General features: G+C 40.0%; 1 protein-coding gene and 1 pseudogene across 4 annotated transcripts in view; one reads left to right on the plus strand and one right to left on the minus strand.

The window, feature by feature from the left end:
- Positions 1 to 11,577, plus strand: part of LOC309391036 (mas-related G-protein coupled receptor member H-like) — a gene marked incomplete at its 3' end in the record, with an annotated part of 86,136 nt that extends 74,559 nt beyond the window's left edge. For 2 of the 3 annotated variants that reach the window (XM_081951070.1, XM_081951071.1), the window contains one exon: positions 10,589 to 11,577. In XM_081951070.1, coding sequence (XP_081807196.1) covers positions 10,639 to 11,577 — 939 coding nt within the window. In that variant the 5' untranslated portion in view covers positions 10,589 to 10,638. Of the gene's footprint in view, positions 1 to 296; positions 383 to 10,588 lie in introns of those variants that run through there. The other variant, XM_081951072.1, reaches the window with a different exon arrangement.
- On the minus strand, positions 5,814 to 6,734 carry LOC309391648 (proto-oncogene Mas-like; annotated as a pseudogene). The gene has a single exon. The product of its transcript is annotated as a proto-oncogene Mas-like (transcript).
- Positions 11,578 to 20,855: the final 9,278 nt, after the last annotated feature.

Here is a 20,855-nt window from a genome sequence, read left to right on the forward strand (position 1 = left end):
CTTTTAGCAAGCTCTGCTTTTCTGTCCCAGAATAGAAAGCAGATCTTCAAAAGATCTGCTTACGATCTCCTGCTACACCTGCGTTTAATCCTGTGAATTGTTCAACAGCACATCTGACAGGTTCTCCTTGATGTCTGTTAAATTTTGGACATTATAAACAAAATCTATTATATTTGAAAATTACTGTTCTTCATCTATCGAGCTACAATTCACCTAAAGAGGACTTAAAACTCATCATATTTTCCCTACAACTTGACCATCAACTTGACTTAAAACTCATCATATTTTCTCTACAACTTGACCATCAATCCTTCCAGAAATCAATTACACAACATAGTAATATCTCCAAATCTGATGACCTTCTACCAATTGCTTCAGAAAGGTGAGATGTTTGGTCTCTTTTAGACTTAAGCAAATGCAATAATATTCATCTACTTATCCAGTAATTTCTGCTCCTGATTTTTCACACAGAAGAGGGGATTGATTCATTCTCTAAGGCAGTGGTCACCAACTGGGGGTCCACAGACCACTGGTGGTCTGCGAGAAAATTTTGGTGGTCCACAGAAAAAATATTTGCATTTTCTATATTGCACTATACCAGGGGTTCTCAAACTATGGCCCCCGGACCAGATACATGCAATGAACATTTGTGTTGCTCCAGAGAGTTTTCACATTTGGGGTCTTTTTGTGTGGGTCGGGGGGGAGAGAAATTCCAACTTGAGGCATGTGTCAGCCTCCTGGTGCAGGGCTTTGGGCAAAGGCTGGAGGGAAGTGCGAAGAGCCGGAGGGCCTTTTTCCAGTGGGTGCATCATGGCCTGGAACTGGCTAACCATCTCAGTCTGCTGAGATTCCAGATGCTGGTACCTGGCTTTGCACTCTTCTTCTTCTTCTTCTTCTTCTTCTTCTTCTTCTTCTTCTTCTTCTTCTTCTTCTTCTTCTTCTTCTTCTTCTTCTTCTTCTTCTTCTTCCTCTTCTTCTTCTTCTCCTTCTTCTTCTTCTTCTTCTTCTTCCTCCTCCTCCTCCTCCTCCTCCTCCTCCTCCTCCTCCTCCTCCTCCTCCTCCTCCTCCTCCTCCTCAAAGGATAAAGTACTGCTTTTGAGGGATTCTTTGAAGCAACTAGCTGTAAATGTCCTTGAAAAAGGTTATATCCTACTAAGTTTGAAGTCAACCTGATGATCATAATGAGAGCTATGCCATTTAAAACCATCACCTTTGTCTATTTTCCATATGTAGTGGAATAGAGAGGTTGCCTTAAAAGCATTTTCCCTACTAATCTAAGAAGGAAACAATTTTGCAAGCTTTTAGATAGGCCCTGGGCCATAAAGCAGAATTAGTGTTCTAAACAGCACAATAGTCTCCCTTTAAAAAGAATTAAATTAAATAGGTGAGAAAACAAAGAAGCACCAAACATCCAATTTACAATAAGGCAGGTTTGAATGTATCGTGTTTCTTGGTATTCCTTATGAATTATTTCTTAGTACTGATTTTTTTTAATGAGAAAGGAACACAAGATATAAACTGTTATGTCAGATTTTTTTTGTATTTTTTGTATTTTAAAAGAAACATAAACAAACATAAAAACCATCCTCCAGTTACATACCAGAATTGTTGTTAGTTGTGAAGTTATGTCCGACCCATCCCGACCCCATGGACAATGTTCCTCCAGGCCTTCCTGTCCTCTACCATCCTCTGGAGTCCATTTAAGCTCACGCCTGCTGCTTCAGTGACTCCATCCAGCCACTTCATTCTCTGCTGTGCCCCCCTTTTTTCTCCTAAACCGTTCCCAGCCTCAAGCTCTTCTCCAGGGAGTCCTTCCTTCTCATTAGGTGGCCAAAGTTTTTGAGTTTCCTCTTCAGTATCTGGCCTTGTAAAGAGCAGGGTTGATTTTCTCTAGGACTGACCGGTTGGATCGCCTTGCAGCCCAAGGGATTCAATGCAGGAGTCTTCTTCTCCAGCACCAGAGTTCAAAGGCCTCCATTCTTTGGCGCTCAGCCTTCCTTATGGTCCAACTTTCACAGCCATCCATTGCAACTGGGAAAACCTTAGCCTTGACTAGACACACTTTTGTTGGCAGGGTGATGTCTCTGCTTTTTAGTATGCTGTCTAGGTTTCCTCCAGATGGCTGCAGTTCCCATCTGCAGTGATCAGAGCCCAGGAAAATAAAATATGTCACTACCAGAATATGGAGAGCAAAAACACCTTTGTAGATTGTATCACTAATTATTTATTAGGCAGCCTATAATCTGTTGGGGCACTTTTCTTTCCACGGCTAATGTAGGTTTGTACCATTTCCCCTCCCTTCACAATACTCAGGAGATCAGAAGATTCCCAGTGAAGCCTCCTCCTCCTCCTCCAACCCACAAAGCTTCCTGCCACTTTGTTAGGGTATGGGTAATCCCCATATTAGATTCCTTAATGTCTTCAAGAATGACAGAATTCTAATGTACTGCTTTCACTGGAACAGTTTTTTTTTTTTTTGTTTTAAATTGCAGGTCCCAGTGGTGTTTTTTCAAAACTAGACTTCGTTTTTCCTTGTTGACATTTCAGTTCTTATCGAAGAAGCTTCTCCAGTTCCGAAGAAGCTTCTTGAATGAGGAGCAAAACATCTTCAAGGAAAAACTAAGTCCAGTTGCCTTTTGAAAAAGCATCTTTGGAACAACCATGACCTGGATGACTGAAAATCTCCATAGACATTGAGAAATGCAGGGTTATACTCAGAAATGTGTATGCCTTGAAAGCTGCTCATGATGAACTGCAAAGCACAGTCAAACATCAGCAGAGATTATGACATTGTGTTTTATTGATAAGGTGATTTATAATTTTCATATCATAAACTTTATTTTAATTTTCCAAATGTCAGTTCCGTGGGAGTGATGGATTCCAGATCTTGGCTGAATTCTTTAAATTAGCTCATTTGAGATATCCTATTTGAAAAAGATTGGTCCTAAGGTGCACAGTAATTGTCTAATTAAAGGTTACAAGAACATGTACCACCAGTCAGATTGGCTGCAATGTCCCCAAACTGATCGCCAGATTATTGGAGATGTGGACATAAACAGATTCACCCAGACAGGTAGCAAAAAATGCTACCATTCGCCTGAACCAGTAGTAAAAAAAATTCTTAACAAAGGAAAAAGAAGTTTTCAGCTATGCTGCACAATAATAGGAACTTTTTTTTTATTTTTGTTTAGCATTTGGGGTCCATTTTTGTTCCCAGGAGGCTTCCCTGAGGCCTGCTAGGCCAAAAACCAGGGTTGGAGGTGCTGCAAAAGAAAGAAAGAAAGAAAGAAAGAAAGAAAGAAAGAAAGAAAGAAAGAAAGAAAGAAAGAAAGAAAGAAAGAAAGAAAGAAAGAAAAGGAAGGAAGGAAGGAGGTGGGAGGGAGAGAGGGATGGAGGGAAAAAGGAGAGGGAGGGAGGATCAGAAACCTGGCACTAGACACAGTTTCAGAGGATACCTTGAAAGAGCATGGCAATCCAGGGCTGGAAGGGGCCTGGAGGTCATCTAGTCCAACCCCCTGCTCCAGCAGGACATTGTTAAAGAGAGTTTCTGTCTTTTGACCCCCCCCACCAGTCACATGACTACATAGCCATGCCTACCCAGTCACATGACACCCACCCCCCCAAGCCACGTCCACAGAACCGGTAGAAAAACATTTTAGATTTCACCACTGCCTACCATGCACCATTTCACCCGGTTAAAGGTTACAGGAATAAAAGTTTTAGTAGTATATAGATACCATAGTTCAATTTAGTTCACAAAGTACACATGACAGAGAACTTTCCTTAGAAATGTCTGCGTAACGCATTTCTCTTTCAGCGTTATGGGAAACAATTTTATCCTACTTTTGAGACTTTATCCATGGGGAAACAAATCAGCACTCTGGTCTTAATTCTAGCCAAGAAACAATAGATTTCTTCAATCCATTAAGGTCCCCCACCCTTTCTCAAAATATATAAAGTCATCTCTTTTGTACTTTATGGCAAAGGACTTGGGTTTCATGATTGTGGAGCAAGCATTTATAACTATTCCAGAAGAAGAAGTAATTGAGCTCCAACATGCATTGGTGAAGGATAACTGAGACTAGAAGAAGGTAGGACATTCTGTGTGTAAACTTTTGGGTATGGACTGGTAGACTTTTTCAGGGAAGATCAGAATGAGATATCTATTTGCAGTTAGGCATAAAAACATCAAGTGCAGCATCTTCACATTCAATATCATTTTACTCCTGCAAAATGTTTTACCCATTACTTAGAATAGAATAACAGAGTTGTTGTATGTGATAGCACTTGCTCTCTGGTGTTTTATGTACTCTATATTTAAGCCATAGCTTTCCTTTCTGTTGTAGAGCAGGATGACTCCTGAAGGAGTCATCTTGCACCAGCAAGATTGGCAAAAACATATAAAGACAGATCAGCTAAATGTTGGAAGTGTAAGCAAACATCTGGTACATATTATCATATGTGGTGGACATGCCCAAAAGCAAGAAAATATAGGACAAAAATACATACATGGCTGGAAAAAATGATAAAACAACATAGAGATCTGAAACCAGAGATATTGTTGTTGGGCATCCTACCAGAAACATGTGATAAAAAGATCACATACTTGATCTTGTGTATCTTAATTGCAACTAGAATTGAATTTGTGCAACAATTGAAAGATTGTGAGATCCCGTCTGAGGGGAATGTAATTAAGAAAATATTAGACTGTGCAGAAATGGGTAGACTAACACTTGCTATTCAGGATAAAGAAGAAACTTTTGATATGGGACACATTCTATCAATGGTTAGAAGTTAGAAAGGAGGAGATACAACTGGAGGAAATAGTAGAGAGGAGAGTTGTTAAAGAAGATGATGCCAAATGTTAAATATTAATGTTATCATATTATTATGTTATTATATTATTAATATGATGGTGAGGAATTACAACAACAAAGATCTATTAAATGATTGTTTAGGCAGAATTGTACCCAGAATACACACTGTTCGATGAAAATTGGATATTATGTAAATAAAACAAATAAAACATGCGGGAAAAAAACAATATTTTCTTCCCACAAAGATTCCCTCCAGTCACTAGAAGTTTCCACCTTTGGATTGTTGTTTTTTTTCTTCTTGTGAACAGTGAAATTAATCATTAAAAAACAGCTTTTTGCAGATAGTGGAATTAATTATCTAGTGAGAGATACTTTTAATTTCATTGTAATATAATTAATTCTTCATTGTTGTGAGTTGCCCAGATTCATTGAGAGCATGCAAACCATAATTGGCATTTTTTATTCACCTATTGAGTACATGGGTATGGTAAGGTAAAGGTTCCCCCGCATGTGCGTGCTACTCTTTCCTGACTCTAGGGGGCAGTGCTCATCTCTGTTTCGAAGCCAAAGAGCCAGCTCTGTCTGAAGACATCTCCATGGTCATGTGGCCAGCATGACTCAACACCAAAGGAGCATGGAATGCTATTACCTTCCCACCAAAGATGGTCCTTATTTTTCTACTGGCATTTTTCAATGCTTTTGAACTGCTAGGGTGGCAGAAGCTGGGACAAGTAACTCCATTAGGTGGTGCTATGGATTTGAACCACCGACATTTCTGATTGACAAGCTCAGTGTCTTAGCCACTGAGCCACCACAGTTCAATATTCATTAGTGCCAGAAAATGATCAATGGAATTCAAGATGGGGTTGGACTTGGACTCTTTATGGCAAAGTAATGATTCTAAACTGATGACATGTTAAACTCCTCCCCTCCAGCTACCTGCTTTTCCCCTACAAATTATGCTTTTATGGAAAGTTTAAAAGTATTTGCTTTCTTCTACCTTGTTTTTGGAGCTTCATCTTCCCAGAAGAGTTTTTGAAAAATAACCTTGATGCTCTCCCTGGACTGAGCTTGTTTCTTTCTCCTAAACAGCTAATAGATCACTGGGTTAACACTGCTATTTAGGCAAGCACTCAGGATTAAGTAGAAATGAAATTCAGGAAATTCAAAGAAATACTTGATCTCAGGAAAGTAATCAACAAGTGGGAAGATATATAATGGAACATTAAGAATAAGTAAACAGAGAAGAGTCATTAAAATCATCACTAAAAGTCTTCCATGTTTGATCTGTTTAGGTTTAGGACGTATTTTGATGAATAGGATCAGAGTAGAGATTATAATTAATGGAAGGCAAAGCAAAGCAGTCACAACCAAATGGAGACTCGGAATGGTGACATATGCAAATTCAGATTCCATAACGTTTGGAATTTCACCCAAGAGGAAAGAGCAAATCCAAATGAAGGCACACACAAAAGGGGACAAATGTTTTGGCCGGGAACAGCAATGCCAAATTGGGGACAGGACAGCCATACACCGGTCAATGCTGATGGCTGTCAGAAGAAAGAGACCATTAATATACATAATGTGGGAGAGAAAAAAGATCCATGGGGTATTTTTCCTGGTATAAAATATGCCAAAATAATCACTGAAATTTAGAGCCATAAATAAAAGGAACCCAAAGTCGGCAATAGCTAAATTAAGAATCAACACAGTGAAAGGGTTTCTCTTAATCTGGAAGCCGAGTAGCCAGATAACAATTCCATTTAATGGGAGTCCCATGTAGCAGTTGATTAATGTGGCCGACAATATGATACTTTCAGAATTGATGGACGTATTTTGGTAGTCATAGAAATCATTGATAGCGTTATATTCAGAATACTGAGCTGTATCGTTGAGGTTCTCCAGGCTGAAATCCATCAAGAGACTTTTGTAAGGCTCCAAAAAGTCCTTTTTTTAAGAATGGAAATTCCTATTTGAAGAAAAGAAAGTAGAATGGATTCAGTGGTTGCTCAAAAATCATCATTTCTTCATCTCTGTCTTTTCTGTGGAAACATTAATTTAATTTAATTTAATTTAATTTAATTCAATTTAATTTAATTTAATTTAATTTAATTTAATTTAATTTATTAAACTTCTAGACCGCCCCCTCTCCCTGAAGGGACTCGGGGCGGTGTACAGGTACAAATTTAAAAACCATACACTCGAAGCATACATAACTAAAATTGAATTAAATAACCCCTGTACAAATTTATAAAAATTAAAAACTTAGACCTTAAAACCAAATCATAAAATTTAAAAATACAAACTGAGGTGGGAAAGCTGGAATTAGGCCAGGCCGGCTAGGTGAAACAGGTGGGTTTTGAGTTTCCGGCGGAAGGAGCGGAGGTCCGTAGTCGTTCTAATGTCAGGGGGAAGGCCATTCCAGAGGGTCGGGCCCATCACAGAGAAGGCCCTTCCCCTGGGCGTTGCCCGCTGGCACAGCCTAGTGGACGGCACCCGGAGGAGTCCCTCTCTGTGTGAGCGAATCGGCCGAAGGGATGTATGGGGCAGGATACGATCCCGCAAATAGCTAGGTCCTGTGCCATGGCAGAAGCTGGGACAAGTAACTCCATTAGGTGGTGCTATGGATTTGAACCACCAACATTTCTGATTGACAAGCTCAGTGTCTTAGCCACTGAGCCACCACAGTTCATTGTTTCATGACATTTTGATCTCTGCTATAATAATATGCAAAATCCAGACAAAACAACCAGCTGTCTGTGCAACCAGCCATATTAATAACAATAATAGATGAAGAGTGCCACTCATATAAATGATAAAATAAGATTCTTACTGCATAAATGTTTGCCTCAGTAAACAAGACCCACAGTAAGTGCTGGAATTCCTGGGTATCTGGTGCCAAGTGGGCTGCAGAATTCAGGTTGGCTAAGCAATAGTATTGCAGCAGTAGGACTACTGAAACAATAGGGAGACATGAGAACAATCTTCCAATATTTAAAGGGCTTCCACAGAGAAGAGGGAGTCAACCTATTCTCCAAAGCACCTAAAGGCCCAACAAGAAGCAATGGATGGGAACCAATCAAGGAAAGAACCAACCTAGAACCTGAAGGGGAATTTCCCGACAGTGAGAGCAAACATCTAATGGAACAACTTGCATCCAGAAGTTGTGGGTGCTCCATCACTGGATACTTTCAAAAAGACACTGGACAACCATTTGTCTGAAATGGTATAGGGTCTCCTACTTCAGCAGTGTGTTGGATTAGAAGACCTTCAAGGTCCTTTCCAATTCTATTGTTCTATGATGTGAAAAATCAGGTGAAGAGATCACTAGTTAAGTGGATGAATGCTACTGCATTTTCTTATCTCAAAGATTGTTCAAATTTTTTATCTATTTGAAAATATTGATCCGAGGTCTTCAACATTGGTGAGATTGCTAAAACGATGTTGTTGATGGCTAGAGCAACCGATGATGGCCAAAGCAGAACAAGTTTCAGAGAGAAAAATAATGGTTTTCTAAGTCTTCTTCAGGTTAATTGCAGTTCAGAAGAATAAAAGTTGATTTTAGATACTAGGCATTGCTTGCAATGTCCAAAAAATTGTCATACATTAGAGTAGCAGGTGAGAGTAAGCTGATCTTCTGCATAACAACTTATTTCTGTTCTGGGATGGGTAAGCAGATCTTGTTCAAAGTCTCACATGATGAGATATATATATATTTTTGCCTTGCATAATCAATGTAAGCATCAGATGATAAGACAATTTGGTTCCTGTTTTTGCAAGATAATCACCAACTGCAGAATAAGAGACTGCCCATGATCCTTGGGAACTGTATTTTAATTGAATTGGACTCCTCATCTGAGAAGTTGTATGATGAACCTCTGGTTTTAAATCTCTCACCTTCATCCCAAACATGACAGAAATTCTTCTTTGTTTATAGCCTTACTATACTCTGACTCGTGTAGACTAAGAGTTCATTCAAGGGTCTGGATTTATGGGGGCAGAAGGGGAGGTCTTCTAAAAGAAGCTTAGTGCTGTCACCATATTGCCATGGAGTGGTGGTATCCAAAACTGGCCTATTTGGTATACAAACTAATCTGCATGGCTAAAGTTCATACGAACCGTCACTTGGCCAGATCAATGTCTTCTTGACACTTTCTTGTTTTACTCCAAGGAACCCCGTGATGCCTGTCAACAGAGCTAGACTCAAGAGATAACATTCCTTTTTAGAGGGGAATAAAAGAGGACTTTACATTATTTATATATCTATTTAGGAACAAAATGTCTGAGTAAAGAATTCCGGGGAGTCAAGACTCTGACACTTAGATCAGGCTCAAGAAACCCTTTATTGAGTACATCATATCGGCACTTAGAAAGGTGAAACTAGCTCTAAATAGTCTCTATACTTAGGGATAGTTAAAAGAGTAAGATTTCCCCATGCCTACCTGCTGTGTCTCTCAGGTAATGTGGGCCAATCCGTTCAGCCGTCACTTCCCACGCAGCTCCAACAGGTGTCCATTGACATGAGGTTGGTTCAAATGCCAGCTGGTTATGATTAGCAGCTGAGGAACCACATTTCTGAATTCCCCTCCCCCCATGAACGGCAACCAAGAAACCAAGCAGGAGTAAGCATGAGCAAGCATGGCTTCAGCTGAAGTCAGTTTTCAGGTTGACACAAAATCTTCCAGATCCACTAGAAATAAGAAAGTGGAATAACTATTATAGGTGGTCCCAAAGGAAGTGGCCTCTGTTTGTTCTAGCCTTATTCCTTTCATGTTTATTAACAGTAGCAAAATGGGGACAAAAAGGAAGACATTGAGTGATCCTTCCTCTGCACCAAGAATTATATTGGAAACAATTCAGAAGAAGGGGATGAAGGATCCAACACACATATGTAGCTTTGGAATTGCTAAACTATGATTTTTCCTTTCATCTGAGAAGCTTTGTGCCTTCTTATGAGTCCCTAGATGTTGATGTGCCAGGCTATGGGAAGGCAGTGGAAGGATTCTCACAACAGGATTTGAACTCAACCTCTTTGCTATGCGCTCTGTAGGAGCATGGTCAAAAGGCATCCCAGGGAGGCAAGTTAAGCTTCACCATCCTCCTATTTCTAATGACCAAAGAGGGGAAATAAACATTAAGGGTTAATATCAAAACAAAATAATGGATTGTACAGTAGAATGGATGTCCTCAGTGGTCAAAGTTCCATTTATCAACTGAGAAATAGAACTATCAGTGAAATTTTTGCTTTTTGGTCTTCTCACATCAATTGCAAAATAGTTGACTTAATCAGATCTTCAGAAAAAGAGATACAATCCTGGAAAACAACTTCCCTTGTTCCCAAAGACTTTTGTTTATAAGGAGATGTTACATTTTTCTGAGCCATCTTTCAAAATTAACTCTGCCTGACATGGCTTTTGGTTCCCTAGTCCTAGTAGGCTCATGGCAAGTCTTTCTCTTCAACAATGACGGTTGATAATTATCTTAAACAACTAAGGACCATGTCTTGGACCACGTGGTGCTAGATTCTATTTTAAAAATTATGAAAGGATTATGTTGGAATTATGGGCATTATGAAATTAACAAAAATCATAGTATATCACAGCCTATTGGTTTCTCCACTTCCTTGTAGCAGCTGTCCTTTGCCTTCTGTTGATCACATTCTCTACTCTAAACCATTCTCTCTCTCTCCTCCCCCATCCCCCCCCCACTGCCTCCGCTGGTTTAGGAGACAGGAATGACTGAATCCGCTCTTCTTTCTTTTCTTCCAACAGGAGCTTCCAGTCAAAAAGGAACTGGATTGTCAGAGGAATCCAAAAGCTGAATGATGAATTCCAGCCTGGGAGGTGTGGATGCTAAACAGAGCTACCATGGATATAACAATAACAATGACTCATATAAGAATGCAGGAGAGATCACCCCTTTTGATTTAGGAGTGATTGCTTTGATGGGCCTTATTTTAATGACATGTTGTATTGGGTTTGTGGGCAATGGCTACATCATCTGGCTACTTGGCTTCCAGATTAAGAGAAACTGTTTCACCACATTCATCCTTAACTTGGCTGTTGCAGACTTTGGCTACCTCGTACCTGTATTTATATATTATATTGATTCATTTTTTGCCAATTTTGAAGGAATCAAAATATTCTACGAGCTCTGTGTCTATTTTGCCCAAGTGATGTACATCAATGCAAACTTTTTTCTGACAGCCATCAGCATTGACCGGTGTGTGGCTTTCTTCTTCCCAATCTGGCATTACTGTTCCAGGCCAAAACATTTGACCGCCAGTATCTGTCTTGTCCTGTGGATCTTCTCTTTCCTCCTGAGTGGAATTATGAGGATTATGAAAGCCTTTGTAAATCACAGACTGTCCAATCACCATTTCCTTGTGACTGCTGTCATTTGCCTCCCATTGATCACACTCTCTACTGTGGTCCTTTTCATCAAAGTGTGCCTTAAATCGAATCAGAGTAATCGGGGTCAGCTTATACTCACTATTTTAATTACTCTTCTGTGTTTCCTCACCCTTGCTTTTCCACTATCTGTCCTTGTATTGATTATTAATTTTTCTAATAGTGACAAAGCTTTCAATAATCTGGAACATCGGGTTATGTGTAGTGTACTGCTTTCTTGCTTAAATAGCAGTATTAATCCAGTGATCTACTTTCTAGTTGGGAGAAAAAAAGGAACTCAGTCCAAGGAGAGCATAAAGGCCATTTTGCAAAACACCTTCAAAGAAAGTGAAGCCACTGGAGGGAGATAGAAGAGCTCAAACCCAACCGTTCTTCCTTCTGAGTAGCAATGAATAACTTGCTCTTGAGGCTGTCGTCTTATAGGTGGGACCAAATCTCTTTGGAAATATTGGCTCTTTCATCTGAATAGACCTACAGAGAATTGTAAGAGATGTCTACATCAATCCACAACTAATGCTGTGCAGGACATGAACTGCACGGTGTTTATAAAATGCTCAATTTATTTTGCTTTCTAGAAATAAGATTTTTACAAATACAGGGGAAGCACCAATCTCACCTGCTGTTTCCTGATGTCGTTTAAAGGCAATTGATTTGTGGACTGAATCAGCAACAAGTAAAACTAAAATAAAACCAATTAGAAACCTGTTCAATTTCAGTAATTAATGGTGAGGCTTTAACCTCTTCCTAAAAAGAGAAAGCACAAGAGAGACACATTTTTCAACCATATTCCATGCCTTGGTAGCAATAGAAGAGAAAGAGAGGCAACAGGCAAGATCTTAAATCCCCAGGTCAGTAAGAAAGGATGGAAATATGGCTAGTTAGGCAGGGAAGCAGCTACAGGTGGGCAGAAAAAGTCCTTACCCATTCTACAAATATGCAGGGAAAGACTTCTCTTTCGGGGTCCTTGTGGTCTCTGAGCTTGATTGCTTGCAGACATTTAGTCACCTGACTAGGTAACATCATCAGTGCTAGAAGGGAGTGGGGTTTGATCTTGGTTTATGTACAATAGCTTGTCCTATCAATGTTGATGGAAATGTTGTTTTTCCCTTGATTAGATTGCTATTTACGGTTTGATTGTTTTTCTGAGTTTGCAGTTCCTGGATTAGGGTGTTTTTGAAAGATTCACTACAGAGTATGCCAAAAACAAACATCTACAATATGATTTCCAAGAGGCCTTAAATGATTACAGATCATTACAGATCATCAAAATGAGAAAACAGAGCCTTTTCTATTTTGTTGTTATTCCCTTGTTTTTGTTTCCTTTTTCCTTTTCTACATGCATAAACAATACAGTTGAAATAAATATAATAAAACAAGTATCAAGCTTAGGATAGAATTGTTATTATTTAATAACTTTTTGATTATTTTGCTGTTCTCTCTTATTGCCACTTTTACCTGTAGATGTAAAATTTAAAGAACCTTATGCTTATCAGCAAAAGTATGTCGTTCATAACCAGTACTCAAGTAAACTTTTTTCCTTGTTTTTAAAGTTATCTAAGTTATCTAAACAATGTAATGTTAATAATCTGTTGTCTGTACTGTATAAAAACCACTGTCACCAATGAATATACAGGCACACCACAAATCCCAAATATTCTGGGTTTGATACCAGACCACAACAATAAAGCAAGTATCACAATAAAGTTGAGTTGCACTCTCCCCCTCCCCCCCCCCCCCCCCAGTGAATGCAAGAAAGTTTTAGGAATTGGCTTTAAGCTGAAATCATAAAAATGTCTGCTCTCTCATTCACTAACTTTGAAATATTTGGCTGGTTTCTTTCTCTGCCCCACACCACAAAGAATTATGCAGAGTAAAACTGAAAATGCAAAAGCTCAACATGCTGTCCCCTTTTTTGAAGATGCTCAACTCTGTCTCGAAGCTCAATGCATATTAATATCTCCAAGTTACAAGGTAAATCTCAGTCTCAACAGGCAAAAATCCACTTCCCAGTTCACATAATGTTCCTCTGTTCACTACGCCCCCTATTGGTGACTAACTGCATCTTCCATCACTCTTGGGAGCCACCTATTGGAAAGAGAGTGAAGTTCCATATTGGAATAAATCAACCGAGTTTTCACATTGATGTCAGCACTGTACCTGCCCTGGATATTTGAACTATTTGGGAAAACTTCTTATCAGCAATTCCCTTGTCCTCCCCTCTCCCCATATGTCTTGTAACTGCTCCCAGTGCAATGTCATAATTGTACAGCACAGGGGTTAGCAACCTGTGGCTCTGGAGCCACATGTGGCTCTTTCATCCGTCTGCTGTGGCTCCATGTGGCTGGTTGGCTCCACAATGGATAGGGCTTTTAGTTAGGACAGGTAGAGGAAAAAGGACGCTGCACTAGGAGGAGACTCTATGATGGGGAACCGGACTTCCAGTCAGCAGAGGAAAAAGGATGCTGTGCTAGGAGGAGACTCTATGGTAGGGGAACGAGACTTCCAGTTGGTTTCAGAATTGAACAGGGGGCTTTTGTTTAGAACCTTTGTGGCTCTTTGATGTTTAAGGTTGCCGACCCCTGGTATAGTAACTCAGCCAAAGTGACACTCATTTGCAGGTGGTCTCCCCTGTCCCTTTGGACAGGCCAAAGTTGAGATCAGCTGCAAGCTTATTTAACTTACTTTGATTTTTGATCATTCATCAACAGCCCTTCTCTCATCCAGAAGGATGGAAATCATCAAGTCGGGATCCAAAGAGTGGGTAGGCTTCAGGACCCCTTTTATCCCGCAAAGCCCTTGCCTTGCTGATTTACGAGACTGGCAGTTACTCTTGGTAGTTGATTTTCAACTCTGGCAGCTGTTGATGGGATTTATGGAGAAGAACCTCCTGATCCCAGATCTAACTTGTCTGGTTCAGGTGACATTTTTTTCAATTGTTTCCTTAATGTCTATGTTGATTCTCAGATCATGGTTATCCCAAAGGTACTTTTTCAAGAGGCAACTGGGCTTTCCTTAAGGACTTGATTCCTTTTTCTCTACTGTATCTATTTCATATATTTCCACTCAAGAATACCTTTTCTTTCATGATACATAGCTGCTATCTCATTCAGAAATTGCACTTTGCAAAAACCTTGTAATTCAAACACTTGGAATACTGCATTCAGTTTTGGTCACCACGATTTAGAAAAGATGTGGAGACTCTAGAAAGAGTGCAGAGAAGAGCAACAAAGATGATTAGGGGACTGGAGGCTAAAACATATGAAGAACGGTTGCAGGAACTGGGTATGTCTAGCTTAAGAGAAAGAAGGACTAGGGGAGACATGATAGCATTGTTCCAATATCTCAGGGATTGCCACAAAGAAGAGGGAGTCAAACTATTCTCCAAGGCACCTGAGGGTAGAACAAGAAGCAATGGGTGGAAACTAATCAAGGAGAAAAGCAACTTAGAACTGAGGAGAAATTTCCTGACAGTTAGAACAACTAATCAGTGGAACAATTTGCTTCCAGAAGTTGTGAATACCCCAACACTGGATGTCTTTAAGATGTTGGATAGCCATTTGTCTGAAACAGTATAGGGTTTCCTGCTTAGGCAGGTTGTTGGACTAGAAGACCTTCAAGGTCCCTTCCAACTCTGCTATTTTATTGTATTGTAAAGCCATTGATTTGTCACTGCACTTTTTCTATATAAATAAGCATGTAATAACTTGTATTTCTCATCTTCATACATGATTCACTGACCAGCTGCTAAAAACTGTCCATTAAGAAAATTAAGATACACAAAGTTAAAACTTATAAACAGGTAGTCCTCGATTTATGACCCAAAATTTAACCTGCTAAGAGAAACATTCATTAAATGAGTTTTAACGGCCATTTTACAACTTTTCTTTGCCACTGTTGTTAAGTGGATCATTCCAACTATTAAATGAGTAACATGGTTGTTAAGTGACTCTGACTTTCCCATTGATTTTGCTTATCAGAAGGTTGCAAAAGTTGATCTCATGACCCCAGGACGCTCCAACCGTCATAAATATGAACCAGGGGCCAAACATTCGAAATGTAAATCATGTGATCAGCTGCAATGGTCATAAGTGTGGAAATGATCACTTTTTTTCCAATGCCATTCTAATTTTGAACAGTTACTAAATGAACCGTTGGAAGTTGAGGACTACTGTATATGGAAAAAAAAAAAAAACCCTCTAGCTCAAATGTAGCCATACAGAATACAAACCAAGATTAGGTTTATGATTGAAAAGAAAACTTTATTAAGTTTTTAGAACTTAGCGGGTGAGTTTGGGTGCCAACTAGAAATGGACTTGAAAGAATGGCAGGAAAAGAGGCTTACAGTGATAGAACCTAAATATCTTTAAAGAATTTTTTAAAAAAGGAAGCAACAAATGAACATTATTACTAATGAACAGTTATTAATCATAAGTAAACATGTCTGAAATATGTGAGGATCAAAACCGTCTCATTTTATTTCAGGAAATGTATCTTGTACACATTTTCCCCTTCTCTCTTTTTTTTTTCCCCATTATGTACACAAATTTGCAGGTTTTTAGGGAAGCCATACATTTTTCTACCAAGTGCTTTAGAGACAAAAGCTTTGCAAATATATAAGAAATAACCATACTTAAAACAATAAAAGTCACATTTTAAAAAAAAACATTCAGTAAAAAGTATTTCTAACAGTAGTTGTTCTGATATAATAGCAATAGCAATAGCACCAGTGATGTGCAGTCAGGTGAGGCAAGTGAGGCACAGCCTCACCACTCTCATCATGAAAAGAAAAGAAAACGTAAAAGGAAATAGCTGAGCTAGTTGCAGCCTCACCGTGGATGACTCTGCTTAACTGTTAAAAAAGCCTCTAAAAAGCGCCCTCCACTATGAGGCAAGAGAACTGCATGCCTCCTTTAGTCTGACTTTAGGCGTTTTATGATCACTCGAGCAGAGTTAAGCAAGAGTTAAAAGCCTAAAAATTCCTGACGTAGGTGAGGCATGCAGTTCTCCTGCCTCATAGTAGAGGGCGCTTTTTAGAGGCTTTTTTTTAACAGTCATCCACGGAAGCCAGGCAAAGAGCCATGCTGTAGCACACACACTTTCCCCCAACCTCTTTCTTTTGGAAGGCTCAGATCGGCTCCCCTCCGTCTTCTCTGCGTCTCCTCTCACCCCAGCCTGCCAGCAGGAGGTGAGTGGGTGGGCTTTATTGTGTTCCAGGCATTTCCCACCCAGACAGCAGGCTGCATTTGCAATGGTGGAGGTGTTTGGAGAAGGCAGCAGGGGAATGGGTGGTGGTGGTGGCAGAGGAGCTGCTTTCAAGCCATTGGAAAAGATATCCAATCCAACGTGTGTGTGTGTGTGTGTGTGTTTGTTTGTTTGTTTGAGAGTGAGTGAGAGAGGGAAGGGGGTAGGAGAGATAGTCCAATCCAACTTGTGTGTGTGTGTGTGTGTGTGTGTTTGTTTGTTTGAGAGAGTGGGAGGAAGGGAGAGAGAAACAAATGCTGTCATTTTAAATCGGAACTGAGCATGCCTGGCTGTGGAATTCTGGGAGTTGAAGTCCACAAGTCTAAAAATATTTGAAACCCACCAGTGTGTCAGTGCCTCACCAGCCATAAACCTTACTGCACGTGACTGAATAGCACTAAATACCACTTCATAGTGCTTTACAGCCCTCTCTTAGCAGTTTACTTCTGCTAACCTAGCAGTTTGAAAGCATGTAAAAAATGCAAGTAGAAAAATAGGAACCACCTTTGGTGGGAAGGTAACAGCACTCTGTGCATCTTCGCCATTTAGTCATGCCAGCCACCTGACCACAAAGACATCTTTGGACAGTGCTGGCTCTTCAGTTTTGAAATGGAGATGAGCACCACCCCCTAAAGTTGGGAACGACTAGCACATAGATGCGAGGGGAAACTTTACCTTTAAGTGGTTTACAGGGTCAGCCTATTGCCCCCAACAATCTGGGTCCTCATTTTACCCATCTCGGAAGGAAGGAAGGCTGAGTCAACCTTGAGCCAGTGAGATTTGAACTGCCAAACTGCAGCTAGCAGCCAGCTGAAGTAGCCTGCAGAACTGCACCACCTCAGCTCAAAGATTTTATATGAAATCAGATATATAATTTCATGTTATGACATTTTTTAAAAATGCATATGAAATCAGACATACAATTTCATGTTATGAAGTAAGAAATTATATAGGAAGTCAGATATTTTCTTTATAGAGATCTTCACTTTGGAAATTATGAAGACAGCAATGTTTCCTTTTTATATTGTTTGGCATTAGCTACTTTGTTCAATATATGTGTATTTTATTGAATGCACATATTATTTATCTTTTTAAAACATGAATGTGCAGTGACAGTAAGACTTCACAAAAATTCTCCCTTCCTAGTTTGCTGCCTCTCTGAGCTCTCCTGTTCATCCTTGAAGACTCTTTGCAAAGCCACCTTCAGAGACGCCCTGGGCTGATCCTTTCCCCTCTTCTTTCTCCCCACTAAGAAATAAAGGAGTGGGTTGATGCTGCTGTTGAGAGTGGCACATCCTATCCCAATGATCAGGAGGACAGGATAATGGAAACGTACATAATAAATGATATATAAGGCATACATTGGGAGAGAGAAAAGGAGGAAGAAGAGGAGAGCCAGCAAGATGGTGGTGAGAAGTTTCCTTTGATTGCGTTGAGATTTAGACCTCACATGAATCCAAAGGGTTACAGAGGACACAACCATGAGCGGCATACAAAATGAACCATTCACAATCAGCTGGTAAAGAAAACGTGAACTTCCAAAGCTGTTTGTCTGGGACAGAAGGAAGTGCACTGCAGAGAGCAGGAAGGAGAGGATCCAGATGAGGCCACAAACAAGGGGGGACAGCTTTGGGGGACGATGGCAGCGATGCCAGAGCGGGAAAAGGACAGCCACACACCTCTCCAGGCTGATGGTCGTCAGCAGAAACTGGCTGGCAGAATAGGTGAAGCAAAAGAGCTCAAAAAACAAGAAGAAAAAGGTTTGGACAGTGTCATTTCTTTTACCCCGAGATGACACCGCCACAAATATTGCTGCCATAATGAGGGATGAGAGGACCCCAAAGTCAGCGATGGAGAGGTTCAGGATGAAAGTGGTGAAAGGATTCCTCTTAATTGTAAAGGCCAGGAGATAAATTGTCCTTCCATTTCCCACCAGGCTAAGATGCCAATAAGGACAATGAACCCATTGATAAGATTTCGCATTAAATTATGAAGCAGTGGATCATCTGGAGAAGAGATTTCTGGTATTTTAGAAGAAATATTGCTCTCCGGAATACTTTCGAGACGGAATCTGCTTAAAAAAAAACAGAAAAGAGTATCAGTTGTCACATACAAACACAAAATACATACAAAATTGAGGGCCACATCAGGGTTGTGTTTGACCATAGGGGACCAGATGGGCGTGGCCAGCATAGGTGTGGCCAGCTTGGCATCACTCGTGTCAGGGGCCCCTGTGTCCAGAACACTCTGCCAGAGAAAAAGGGCTCCCAAGTTCCGTTTTCCGCTGGGATAGCCTCATGCAACCCTCTGCCTGCAAAAACAGAGCTCAGGAGGGCTGTGTTTTTGCTATTTCTAGGGCAGCCCCGTGGGCCAGATCTAAGCACCCTGGAGGCCGTATTCGTCCCCTGTGCCTTGAGTTTGACACCCTATACATCCTTGAGAAGGACAGGAGAGAAAGTATTAAGATTCAGGGTTTTGTTGTTACTTTGCAATCCGTCTTTCTCCTCTTTTCTTTTTCTGGGATTATAATCGACTAAAATGAATTTCATGTCTTCCACTTTCTGCTCAGTTTCTGTTGCATTCTTTCACTTTCCAACTCTATCTATATAACACTAAAACTCTTGTGTCTGTTTGATGCTCCAGAATATACGTAACTAAGTCTGGGTCAATAACATTTGCAACTTTGGAGTTCTTATATATTTATCTGAGTTCCACTCCATCGCTTCAGCTGGAAGTCAAAAAATTTGGTGTTTAAGACTCTGCCAAGTTTACACTTGCTGTCAATGGAGGTTTTTCTAGTAATTCTCAAATGGGGATGAGCTTCTCTCAGGGAGTTTTGTCCCTTGATGACTCCTGAACTGAATCAAAAAATCCTCACTGATTCTCTTGGGACATTCACAAATGTTATGAAACAATTGTAAGGCTGCAGTCCTGCAAAGAAAATATTTTGAACTATATTATACTTACATATTGTCATACTCATCCCAATACGAACACTGAAGTTATAGTTGCCATGGAGATAGTCTTTAGAGAGGAAGAAATTACAGTGTCATGATTATGATCAGTAACATCAGGCGCAAAAATACTAATGTGCTTTAGAAACTTTTCCATATTTATGTATATGTGTTTCTGTTTGTGGCTCTTTGTAATGATTATAGGCCAATAATCAGTCTCTATGGGACTCTCTAAGCCATCTGCTGCAGAAGGATTTAATCTAATAAGTGAATGTATACAGACATATATACATACATACATGCACACATACATATATATTGCAAATTATCCTAAAATACGATTTTCAGGTGTAGTTATAAAAGAAGAGACAGTCATTGTGATCTCCGAAACTTAAAATATATTACCCACTTAGCTTTCATTAGCCTCTGCTAACATCATCAGAGTGTAAAAACTACCATTGAAGAGATATCTACCTTTATACATCATTAATCAAGTTGGCCTTGTACACATGATAGGCCCATGCAACTGCCTCCCATCTGTAATTATGTATGTGTGTGTGTGTATACATATACATACACATACATACATACACATATACATATACATATACATACACACACACAAACACAAATTTTGAAAAGGAGACTTTTCTTCCCACCCTTTCTTCATCTTCAGAAATGCATCTGGGTCTCCAATCATACACAATACAATAGTAGAGTTGGAAGGGACCTTGGATGTCTTCTAGTCCAACCCCCTGCTCAGGCAGGAACCCTTACACCACTTCAGACAAATGACTATCCAACATCTTCTTAAAGACTTCCAGTGTTGGGACATTCACAACTTTTAGTTTCCACCCATTGTTTCTTGTTCTACCATCAGGTGCCTTGGAAAATAGTTTGACTCCTCTTCTTTGTGGCAACCCCTGAGATATTGGAACATTGCTATCATGTCCCCCCTAGTCCTTCTTTTCATTAAACTAAACATACCCAGTTCCTGCAACCGTTCTTCATATGTCTTAGCCTCCAGTCCCCTAATCATCTTTGTTGCTCTTCTCTGTGCTCTTTCTAGAGTCTCCACATCTTTTCTACATCGTGGTGACCAAAACTGAATGCAGTATTCCAAGTGTGGCCTTACCAAGGCATTATAAAGTGGTATTAGCACTTCAGGTGATCTTGATTCTATCCCTCTGTTGATGCAGCCTCAGAGTGATATGTTGACTTCAACACTTGTGTCCCTTCAAGGGGCAATTCTGAGATGGTGTTGCATACAGGAAATCACAGGTTTTGGCGTGTTAGTACTCATACATTCTCCATAAGACTTACTTTATGAAAAATCCCCTCAGTAGCCATTATGTAAATGGACCTATTGAATATTTTCCAAATGCCAGCACACACCTCCCAACCCCAGGAGATGGTGGACAACAGGAATTCAT

This window comes from Natrix helvetica (genome assembly GCF_964273705.1).
Source record: "Natrix helvetica genome assembly, chromosome: 4".
Classification (NCBI taxonomy): domain Eukaryota; kingdom Metazoa; phylum Chordata; class Lepidosauria; order Squamata; family Natricidae; genus Natrix; species Natrix helvetica.